At 48.1% G+C, this 11,984-nt stretch overlaps 1 protein-coding gene across 1 annotated transcript; it reads right to left on the bottom strand.

The window, feature by feature from the left end:
• Window positions 1-5,548: 5,548 nt before the first annotated feature.
• Window positions 5,549-8,138, bottom strand: LOC100751269 (cytochrome P450 1A1). The gene is made up of 6 exons (XM_035443726.1): window positions 7,302-8,138; window positions 6,626-6,752; window positions 6,449-6,538; window positions 6,232-6,355; window positions 5,998-6,084; window positions 5,549-5,852 (listed from the first exon to the last, which is right to left on the bottom strand). The coding sequence occupies exons 1-6, from the start codon at window positions 8,136-8,138 to the stop codon at window positions 5,549-5,551; spliced, it is 1,569 nt and encodes a 522-aa protein (XP_035299617.1).
• Between the last annotated feature and the right edge of the window lie 3,846 nt (window positions 8,139-11,984).

The following is an 11,984-nucleotide window of genomic DNA, read 5'->3' as shown; positions in this document are numbered from 1 at the left end:
CGGGAGGGGCTGGAGAGTGCAGCGCGGGCGAGCTGCCGCAGAGCCGCCCTGCCCCCGCCGGCCTCCACTTCCCCCGGCTGCCGTTTTCCCTCCCAAGCCGGTTCACCCAGGCGGGGCTGCCCTGGCACCGCGCCGGGGCTGGGGCCGAGCACCCCTCGCCCCCACGCCCCCCCCCGTTGAGAAACACTCCGTCCCAAGGTCTCCGCCCCCAAGGTCAGCCACCTGGGCGCGGAGGGAGGAATCAAGTCTGTTGTACCAGACACCAGACCTTGAGAATATGCTGATCTGGAATGGCTCTGTGCCTCATTTGAACCATCAAATAGAATCCCTGCTCCTAGCTTGCGCCTTTTTCCCTATATAAGGACGCCTTTCCCTTGGCTCGGCGCGCTTGGCCTCAGAAAAGCTAAGTCGCCCCGGGTACCCGCGTCTCCAATAAAGCCTCTTGTTTTTTACATCCAGTTCGTGGCCTCGCTGGTTCCTGGGTGTGTGGGTCTCCCTCTACGAAAGTATCCCTTCGGGGTCTTTCAATATATTGTTTATGATCTAATAAAGCTTTCCTGAAGATCAGAATGCAAAGCTAGCCACAGCCATAGAGGCCAGGCAGTGGTGTATGCCTTTAATCCCAGTACTAGAGATGTGTATAAGACAGGGTCTCATTCGGCATTCGGTCTCCGTGTGTCTGAGGAGCAGCTCAGTGGAGATGCAATCTGAGGCCAGGATCGCCCTTTTGGTCTGAGGCAGAGGTAAGAATTAATGGCTAGCTGCTTTGCTTTTTTAATCTTCAGCTTGAACCCCAGTATCTGCCTCTGGGTTTCATTATCCGTAAACCTCTATGTAACAACAGTCTCTTCTTTTTTTTTATACTCTAAACTCCTAGTTCCCCAAGATAAAGGGGATGATGAATTTGAACACCATTATCAATTACTCATTTGTTTATCCCTCATCATACTATGATTTCATGAGAACAATAATAATATCACCATCTCCAAGGTCATATCTGAGAACAGTTACATGAATTGTTTTCATCTTTTTTTGTTTGGCTGTTTATTGATTGGCTAGTTGGTTTTTCAATACAGGTTTTCACTGTGTAGTGCTGGCTGAACTTATATTCTCTCTGTAGACCAGGCTGGCCTCGAACTCAGAGATCCAACTCAGCCTCCCAAGTGCTTTAATTAAAGGTGTGTGCTGCCACCTCCCAGCTCATAAGTTGCTTTACATATGCTATCTAGATTCCTTAATTTTTTTGTTTGTTTTTGTTTGGTTTGGTTTGGTTTTTCTTTTCTTCTTTTTTTTTTTCAACTTTTTTTTCTTTGAATTAGAAACAGGATTGATTTACATGACAATCCCAGTTCCCTTCTCCCACCCGTCCTCCCCTACCACTCCCACCCCTCCACCCCCCACCCACTCCACCCACCCACTCCCACCCCCACCCCCCACCCACTCCCCACCCCACCCCCCCCCGCAACGGTGAGGCCTTCCATAGGGGGTCATAAGAGTCTATTGTATCCTTTGGGATAGGGCCTAGGCCCAACCCCGTGTGTCTCGGCTCAGGGAGTATTCCTCTATATGGAATGGTCTCCCAAAGTCCACACCTATGCTAGGGATAAGTACAGGAGGTCCTGGAGATTTCCATGGTTTCCTCACAGAAACCTAAGTCCCTGGGGTCTGGATCAGTCCCACGCTGGTATTCCAGACATCAGTCTGGGAACAAGAGTTCCCCGATGTTCAGGTCAGCTGTTTCTGTGGGTTTCACCAGCCTTGTCTGGACCCCTGTGCTCTTCACACGTCCTTCTCTGAATCTGGGTTCCAGTTCAGTTTGGTGATTAGTTGTGGGTGTCTGCAAGTACTTCCACCAGCTGCTGGATGAAGGCTATAGGATGGCATATAAGTTAGTTAAAAATCTCATGATCAGGGGAGGGCATTTAAGGTAGCCTCTCCTCTGTTGCTTAGATTGTTAGCTGGTGTCATCTTTGTAGATCTCCAGACATTTCCCTAGTGCCTGATTTCTCTGTAAACCAAAAATGTCTCCCTCTATTATGATATCTCCATTCTTGTTATCATCTATTCTTCCCCTAACTCAACCTTTCTGCTCCCTCATGTCCTCTGCATCTCTCCTCTTCTCCCCTTCTCATTCTCCTAGCCCCCTCCCCCTTAGTTTGGTTTTTCGAGACAGGGTTTCTCTGTGGCTTTGGAGGCTGTCCTGGAACTAGCTCTTGTAGACCAGGCTGGTCTCGGACTCACAGAGATCCACCTGCCTCTGCCTCCTGAGTGCTGGGTTTAAAGGCGAGTGCCACCACTGCCCGTCTTAGATTCCTTAGTTTTAAAATGGTATTTTTCCCTACCATTTTAATCTGCACTGTTCATTGGGTTTTTTTTTATAAATATTTACTTTTTATAGGTATGTGGATGGTGGTGGGGTATATGAACATGATGGTGGGGGCAGGTGTACAGGTGCCCACAGATAACAGAAAAGGGTGTCAGTTCCCCCAGTGTTGGATTTACAGGCAATTGTGAGCTGCCCTAAGAGGGTTCTGGGAATGGAACTTAAGTCCTCTGGAGGAGCAGCAAAAATTCTTAACTACTGAGCCATCTCTCTAGGCCTCCTTCTTTTGCTGTTATTTGTTTTGTTTTTAGAATATTCACAAAGTTATACAATCATCACTCCTAGCTTTAGAATAACTTCCCTATCTTCAGAAAAGACCCTGCACCTCCCAATTCCCTTTGCCCTGTGTTCCCTGATAATCACTAACATAATTTCTAGCTCTATTAATTTGCATATTCTGGATAGTTTATAGGTTCTTCTATAAAATATTATATAATACAATTTTGTTGTTGTTTTTCGAGACAGGGTTTCTCTGTGTCCTGAAACTCACTCTATAGATCAAGCTGGCCTTGAACTCACAGAGATCCACCTGCCTCTTCATCCCAAGTGCCTGGAAGAAATTTGTTTGTTATTTTCAAGCAGGATCTCACATATTCAAGGCCAGCTGCAAACTTTCTGTAGCTGAGAGTGACGTTTAACCTCTTGACCATCTGTCTTTATCCAATGCTTGCTAGAATTACAGGTGTGTGCTACCATAGAAACTCAAGGCTTTGGGCATACTAGACAACTATCAACTGAGCTACATTTCCAGCTCCAAAGTTTGTTGTTTGTTTGTTTTTGTTTTTTTTTTTTTTTTACAAAAACCGTAAGTATGGTAATTGGGCACCATTGTTCCCTCTGACTTTGGTTTGCTTCTCATGGTAGCCTGAAACTTTTGATCAATGGAAACCAACTACTCCAATCAGAAAGCATGAATGGTAACTGCAAACTACTACTAGTTGTTCAAGAAGTTGAAGCCAGCAGATGGTGGCGCACGCCTTTAATCCCAGCACTCAAGAGGCAGAGGCAGGAGGATTTCTGTGAATTTGAGGTCAGCCTGTTCTACAGAGTGAGTTCTAGGACAGGCTCCAAAGCTACAGAAAAACCCTGTCTCAGAAGGGGAAGAAAGAAGGTTAAATGGGGTGACACTAGGAAGGGTCATATCCCAAGATGCATGTCTCCTCAGCATGTTAGTCAGAGGAACTTGTGGCATTCACCCCTACCTGACACTGCTACTCTGACATTCCTGAGGGATTAGCTTTCTGCATTGATATGTGATCCCCTCAAGAGATTGCTTCTCAGCCTGGCGGTGGTGGCACAGGCCTTTAATCCCAGCACTCTGGAGGCAGAGGCAGAAGCAGAGGCAGGTGGATCTCTGTGAGTTCGAGGCCAGCCTGGTCTACAAGAAGAGCTAGTTCCAGAACAGCCTCCAAAGCCACAGAGAAACCCTGTTTGGAAGAGAGAGAGAGAGAGAGAGAGAGAGAGAGAGAGAGAGAGAGAGAGAGAGAGAGATTCTCATCCTTAAGGAAGGCTCTGCTTAGATGCTCCCCAAAGACCTAAGATCCCAGCATCCCTCCCCACCTAGCCCCATCACCAGATCTAGAACCCATGTTCCCTCCCTTATGCGGGACTGGTAAAACCCTGGTTACTACAGATTAGATAATATGCTTATGGATCAGACCCTTCTACCAGCTTTGGGGACTTCAGAAAACAGTCTTTTTAAATTTTTGTTTTAAAATTCATTATGTATACAATGTTCTGCCTGCAGGCCAGAAGAGGGCATCAGATCTCATTACAGATGGTTGTGAGCCACCATGTGGTTTATGGGAATTGAACTCAGGACCTCTGGAAGAACAGTCAGTGCTCTTAACCTCTGAGCCATCTCTCCAGCCCCCCAGAAAGCAGTCTTTTCTTTAGAGTTCTAGAGAATACCCTCTATCAATATGTGACAAGTTGGAGAGGCAGGCACCACTAACAATCCACCTGAGAGCAGTCCTTTCACCATTGCCACTCCTCTCTTCCCTACAGGAAAACACAGCACAAGATTGAGCTCAAGGTGTGAATGTGGCTTAACTTCAGGTTGAAAACCTCTCCACGTGGCTGGACACTGGTGGTACATGTGAGTTCAAGGCCAACATGGTCTACAGAGCAAGTTCTAGGACAGCTAGAACTGTTATACAGAGAAATCATGTCTCAAAAAATAAAAGAAAGAAATTAACAACAACAACAACAAAACATCTCCACGTGTAGTACTTCCAGGTAATATTTTATTTAGCTCAGGTAGGTATTTCCTATATATTTCTGGATACTTGAGTTAGGGTTTTTTCTGTGGTGTTAAATGCATTGATCTAAAGCTCTTAAGATATGACTAATATAAATGCATAAGCAAAATACAGGCCAAAATAAAAGGTCTTAGGTATAAACATTTTTTACATGAACATTTTATAAAGTAAAGAAGAGACACCAAGAGATGGTATAGTGGCCCTTGACTGTATCCTAGCACTTGGTATGTCAGTAAAAGCAGAAAAAAACATAAGGAATTCAAGATTGCTACACAGCAAGTTCAGAGGCAGCCTGAGCTACACAAGACTGTCTCAAGAGTCATCCCTTTACTCCAGACCTGGTCCTACTGCCCAGAGAGTCTGTGCCTCTGTTCTTGGATCTTCCTAGATACAAGACCCAGCACTTCCTGAACAGGCTTTGAAAGGACAGGAGTACCCTGTTTATTTCTATGTAGGATGAATAAAGGCAATCCCCACAGACAGCATCCTAGACCCATGTGGGAAGCCTGTCCAGCCCTAGCAAATGGCAAGAGCATCTCTGTGGCAGTATTTTAAGATGTCTTCTCCCTCTATTCTGGACAGCTCCTCTATGCCTGACAGATCCTGGCATGACCTGATCTAAGCATTTTTCAAACTAGTCAGGCACTGGAGCACCTGGGGAACTCTGCAGGGGTTTTCTGAGGCCCAGAGACCTCCTTTCCCTTTCAGGCCTCCTAGTTGCTGGTGAACTTGGGAAGGCTCTGACGTTCCAGTGGCTCTCTGCTGTGCCCAGTGTCTGTGATCAGCATGTGGAGAAGCAAGTCCAAAGCAGGAGGCAGGCACAACCCCAGAATCTGTGTTTCTGGCTGAAGTTAAATCCTTGGAACAGGCCCCCACCCCCCCTGCTCTGACCATACAGGGCAGACTAAACATGCAGAGGCCCAGAAGACCTCATCTGCACTTGGAAGTGTTCGCAGCGGGCATGCTTTAAAGTCAGTCCATAGATAGGAGTCATATCCACCTTCTCCCCTGGTGACACGGTGAATTCTATTTGCTGCAGCAAGATGGCAAGGAAGAGAAAGACCTCCAATCGGCCAATGGTCTCCCCAATGCACTTCCGCTTGCCCAAACCAAAGAGAGTGACCTTCTCACTCAGGACCTTGTCCAGGGTGCCACTGGAGGTGAGAAACCTTTCAGGCCGGAACTTGTTTGGGTCACCCCACAGTTCCCTGTAAGCAAAGAGAGACAGTTGAAGTAGATGTTCAGGGGCTTATAAGCATCAATTAGGTCAATCCCCAAAGAGCAAGGGGGTCTGCAGCCCAGGAGAGGATGGACCTAGCCCACTCAGGAGTTTCCACTGCCCCATCAACTTACTGGTCATGGTTTATCTGCCACTGGCTCACAAAGACACAACGTCCTTTGGGGATATAGAAGCCACACAGATTGGTATCTCTTGTGGTGCTGGGGAAAGAGGAAGTTCAGTTAGGCTCAGGGCCATAGGGGAAATCTATCCCTTGTTTCCCATGCCATGTCCCTCTCAGAAGCCCCAACTGGCTATGTATACTAACTAAGGCCTAATATAAAATATCAATAATTCTATGGCCTGACCTGTGGGGGATGGTGAAGGGGAGGAAAGATGAATGTCGGAAAGTCTCCAGGATGAAGGCCTCCAGATAAGGCAGCTGAGATCTGTCACAGAGTCGGGGCCTCCGATTCCTGCCAATCACTGTGTCTATAGAATACAGGGATTCAAGAGGATTAAGGGGTTGCCCAGACTTTATCAGGTTCCCCTACTTAGAGTCCTTTGAATGGAGCCACCACCTACCTAGTTCCTCCTGGATCTTTCTCTGCACCTCAGGGTTTGTCACCAGGTACATGAGACTCCAAGAGATAGCAGTTGTGACTGTGTCAAACCCTGAACAGGATAGAACAGAGGGAGAAGTTAGTTGTGTGGCAGCTTGGGGCACCTGAGCACAGAAATGATACACTAAAGAGCACATACCAGCTCCAAAGAGGTCAAAAATGATACTAATGACTTTGTCATCTGACAGCTGGACATTGGCATTCTCATCCAACCTTTTGTCCTGACAACGCTCAATAAGGCTGTCTGTGATGTCCCGGATGTGGCCCTGGGGGCAAAGGAGCACAAGGTGAGGCATATCCCAAGCCCAGACTGACCTGTCCATCTAGGCCTGGCCCCTCACTGTCAATAGCACCTTTGTTCAGGAGGTGACACTCTGAGGCTGCTGCCCTAGCTTCTCGTTGCCTCTCCAAGTCTCTTTCCTACCTCAGAGAACTGGTGGCCCCCACTCAAGGGACCCTAGAGTCACAGAGCCTGACACTCTTATATTTTTGGTTGTGAGCCTAGCCTTTAACGGTTGAGCCATCTCTCCAGCCCTAGCATGACACTCTTGATAAATAGATGTTCTTTAATTTTTTTCTACCATGAGGCCAGGAGACAAGTTTTTTAACTCTTCCTGGCCCAGCAAGAACCGGCCCAAGGCTCCTCCTCTTCGGTGGCTCTCATCTGATGGATGCATAGAAGGATTGGCCAAGAGAAGTTCCACTGGATGCTGAGGATGGGGTGTACTCTGCCAGTGGCTTCAAACCTGCCTGTGACATTCTGGCCCTGGACCCTGCCTGCTTCCCACAACCACCTGCCTCTCCCCAGACTCTACCTTCTCAAATGTTCTGTAGTGCTCTTTGATTAACTTCTGCATGAAACTGTAGAACTTCTTATTCAAGTCCTTGAAGACATCCAGGGAAGAGTTAGGTAGGTAGCGGAGGACAGGGATGAAGTCAGCTGGGTATCCAGAGCCAGTAACTTTCCCAAACTCATTGCTCAGATTGACTATGCTAAGCAGCTCTTGGTTATCATGGTCATAACGTTGGCCAAAGCACATGGCACAGATAACATTGGTCACTGACACTACCAAATACCTATAAGGGTCAAAGTGGCCAACCTCTGCCATCAGTTTCTGGAACTTGCTGATTAGGTAGTCAGCCTCCTTGCTCACGTGCTCCTCCAAGTAGCAAGAGGATGCAGAAGCTGGGTCTGAGGCTATGGAGAAACTCTTTAAGGCATTCTGGGCCAGGCGCCGCCGGGCAGCCCATACTGGTCCAGATTCTGGGTTGAAAGTCATGCTCTGGCCATTACCGATGAAATTAAAACTGTAGAAGTCTGGCCGGCCCTTGAAGTCATCTCCCTGCCGCACCAGGGCCTGCCGGATGGTGTCCAGGCCACTCAGCACCACCACAGGTGTGGAGCCAATGCGGATCTGCAGTATGTCCCCATACTGCTTGCTCAGCTTTGTCAGTGACAGGTGTGGGTTCTTCCCCAGGGTCAATATGTGCCCAAGGAGGGGCCAGCCCCAGGGCCCTGGTGGACTCTTCAGGCCTTTAGGGACCTGGGTCCTTGTGGCTCTGACCACCCAGAATCCGAGGCAGAAGACAGTGATGGCCAGGAGCAGCTCTGTGGCTGACATGAAGTTTAGAATTCCATACATGGAAGACATGGTCTAGATGGCTGCTGAGAGGGGAAGCAAGAAGAAAGAAAAACAGACCGTCAGACTTAGGGTGAGGAACGGATATCTTAGTGGGTCACCATGCTGGCCAAGGAAAGAAGAAGCCTGTCACCTAGAGCTGCTCCCTAGGCGTGGAGGGAGACAAATTGTTGTTGAACTGTCACTGTGTGCCAAAAATTCCACAGTTCTTTTTTTCCCACACACAGAAAGCTGGGGTCAGGTGGACTGAGCTCTCTTATAGAGAAGTCTCAATACCCTGGAAGCTAAGTATGGTTTGGTTTTGATCATACTACACACACACACACACACACACACACACACACACACACACACACACACACACACACAGAGAGAGAGAGAGAGAGAGAGAGAGAGAGAGAGAGAGAGAGAGAGAGAGAGTCATTTTTTATTCAACCTTAACCCCAAGCCTAAGAGTAAGGCTGTAGTAAGTAAGATTCAGAGACTTAGGGAACCCATTCCACATTGAGGGATACTCTCTCAGCCTAGACACATGCGGGAGGGCCTAGGCCCTGCTCCAAATGATATGACAGACATTGAAGATTCATTCCCCCATGGAAGGCCTCACCCTCCCTGGGGAGCAAAAAGGTGATGGGATACTGGGTTAGTGGGGGGCAGGGGTGGAGGGGAAGGAGAGGGAACTGGATTGACATGTAAAACAAGCTTGTTTCTAATTTAAATAAAAAATAGGAAAAAAAAAAGGTAACATTCTCAAAGTTACACAGTTAGGAAATCTGGGTACACTTTCAACCCAAGTCACCCACTTCCAGAAAACCTCTCTTAACTGCTACTGTGAGATTTCAAACAGTGACTTTCCAGTGTCTGTGGTTTCCATTAACTCCAATGCTGTCATTTACTTTGTATTTCCTAAAATCAGCTTTATATCTACCAGGCAGCAGCATCTTATATTTTTGGTTGTGAGCCTAGCCTTTAACGACAGAGCCATCTCACCAGCCCAGGCAGCAGCATCTTAACCTCTGTGTCTAAATACAGCTTTCACCTCCCACCCATTCCAATAAATGCACCATTAGCACATATCACTCAAGAAGTCTCTTTGGGTCCTACCCACCACCTTTGGGGAAGCCATTCTATAGGGAAATAGAGATCATTTGCTCCTTCAGCCTCATCTCATACTCTAGCAGGAAAATAAACCTGCAATTGGGTCACTGACTTGCCCAAGTCATTCAGTAATAGTGTCAGAGCCAGGACTCAGAGTTCTTAGGGAAAGTTCCATGGAATGCCCAGCTACTATCACAGGTGCCTCCCTTTGAAAATCAAAAAAATGGAGTTATCAGGTTTTTCTGTTCATCTCAGGGTCTAAAGAATCCCACGTAACCCCAGTAGAGAACAGGAATGGGAGAGGGTATGGAAAATTAATACCCAAGCCATATTTCTCTCAGCCCTAGTTCTCCAAGTTCAACTGAGTCACACTTTAAAAGCCAGCTAGAAATAGTTCCTATTAAGAGTAATCCAGGCCAGGATTTTTGTTGTGCTCAGTTCTCATGAATGAATAGCCTGGGCTTCCCCCACTTTTGCAGGTGATAAGAAAGCAAAAAATAAATGGAAGATTCCCATCAGGCTAGGGCTATAAGGAAACTACTGCCTGGAATCAGAAAAGCCAAGAATGGGTCTCAACGCAACAAAAACTAAGAGGACACTTTCTCTTTAGGCTTGTTCTAGAAAAGGTATGCAAATTTGCAGACTGCTCTAAGGCTCTGCCCAGTCAGTAGAGGCACTTTGCAGTGAAGTACAGTCCAGGTAGTCTTGCACTAGTCATTTTATCTTTGAGGCTTCAATTATGTAACTGAGACACAGGTAAGACAAGATTGCCCCAGTCAGCTGGGAGGTGGTAGTACATGCCTTTTTAATACCAGCACTCAGGAGGCAGAGGCAGGTGGATCTGTGAGTTCAAGGCCAGCCTGTTCTACAGAGCTGATTCCAGGACAGCTAGAGCTACACAGAGAAACCCTGTTTCAAACAAACAAACAAAGATTGCCCAATTCAGAGGTTACAGACCCTAGGAAAAGAAGATCTGAACCATAGAAGGCAAGAAGATGTACAATTCCTACCCCAAATAGTACAGTCACCTTGAAGTGAGAGTGGGCTTCCTGGAGGATCTGACTCTCAAATACACAAGAAACTCAATTCCTTCAGTGAAGTGGGGATACTGCCAGCCTGTGTGCACATTGGTTTCTCCTTGGACATAATTGGTATCCCCAAGGGTTTTTAGCCTTTGTAAGGTAGAAGAGCCAGGGGAAATACAGTTTGTGTTTCCACCAGCTAAAAGTCTATCAAGCAGGTTGTATCCCAGCAAATATGAGACTGGGAACCCCTGAGCAGAGGGATGTTGCCCAGGCTCTTGCTGAGGCCATCCAGAAACTCTCAGCTCTTGACACACTACCCTTTGGGAGGGTAGAGGCTATCAGGGGTAGTTTTTAAATAAGACAGTACAGCTAGGAAAATCTCAGTGCATCACCTCTATATCCACCCTACCCACCCAGACAGCAGCCCTCTCTCCCACTGCCAGTCCTGAGGAAGGGGCTACATGTGCAGGAATGGGGAAGCCCCCCTCCTCACCACTGATCAGTGAGGCAGTGGAGGTTAACCTGAAAGTGGAGGGCATCTCATTTGTACCTAAAGATCTGACACTAGCTACTGGACCTCTGGAAGTCCTTCTAGTTCTCTGCCCTCAGTTTCTCCCCTAAGGAATTTGCCTGATCACAAAAAAGTATCTTAGTCTCTTATCATGGAGGGGCTACCCAGCAGCCCTTCATCCAAACTTTCCTTTTCTTGGGAAGGAGGGGCAAGCCAGGAGCCCTCAGTACTCACCGTTAGTTGTGAGGAGGTGCTGAACTAAAGTGTGCTCTCTGGGGACCCCAAGGAGGACCAGGGAAAGATCCAAGGATCCTTCAGGATCAGGGTGAAGGCACCACCACCTTTATAGGACTCTGTGTCTGTGGCCACGCCCTCTTCCTTGGAGCCCAGTGGTGGGACAGCGGGAGGGGCAGCCTTAGGGAGTGCTCTAGGTGTGGGTGGGGTAGGGGAGATAGGCAAGAAGCCATTATGGGGACACCTGATATAGGTGCGGGCACACTAAAAAGTGGAGGTTGGGGTCACCCCCACTTTCAAGGTTCTCCATGGACAGAACAGAATCCTGTTGAAGGAGGGATTCGGGGGAAATCCTATGGCAGCCTAAAAAGCAATTCTGGGGGCTCCATCCCGGGCCACGGGGATTCCTTTCCACTATTTTTGTGCCCTGAAAACACTGGGTGTGTAAGATTCTCTGGCCCACTTCAAGCTGATGGATGCCAGGAAAGGCTAGTGGAGGAAGAGCTGGGTGGTGACTTGGTGACTTTCCTTCCCTGGTTCCTGAGTCCAAGCTCGCGTGAGAAGCACAACGACCCCAGCCCCGAGGTCACGAACAGGAAGGCCAGTGGCGCCATTGGACTGACTCTGTTCCCCCACATATTGGGTACCGGTCGAAGTTCGTGCTGCTAGATCTAGGGGTGGGGATGATAGAGGACATGCAGATCGCACCTCTAGGGTCACCTTAGGCAAGCTACAAGCCTGAGAGACCCCTCTTGCACTCCCTCTGGGCTTCAGGGGCTTGCTAATGTTTTGCATACAGAAGCAGACCACAAAGAGAAATCAAGTGGCAGGTAGCTGTGGAGCTAGCTGCGAATAGTGGAGGAAAGGGTGGAGGTAGGATCCACGCGAGTCGGCAGAAGGATCAGGGGCCACAAAGTGGAGGGGTGCTTGGCGCGCACGCAAGCTTGGGGTGTGCGTGCGTGCGTGAGATTGCTCCATCCTCGGGGGCAG

This window comes from Cricetulus griseus, chromosome 4, assembly GCF_003668045.3.
Source record: "Cricetulus griseus strain 17A/GY chromosome 4, alternate assembly CriGri-PICRH-1.0, whole genome shotgun sequence".
Taxonomy (NCBI): domain Eukaryota; kingdom Metazoa; phylum Chordata; class Mammalia; order Rodentia; family Cricetidae; genus Cricetulus; species Cricetulus griseus.
Note: the sequence above shows the minus strand (reverse complement) of the source record. Positions and strands in the feature narration are given on the sequence as shown.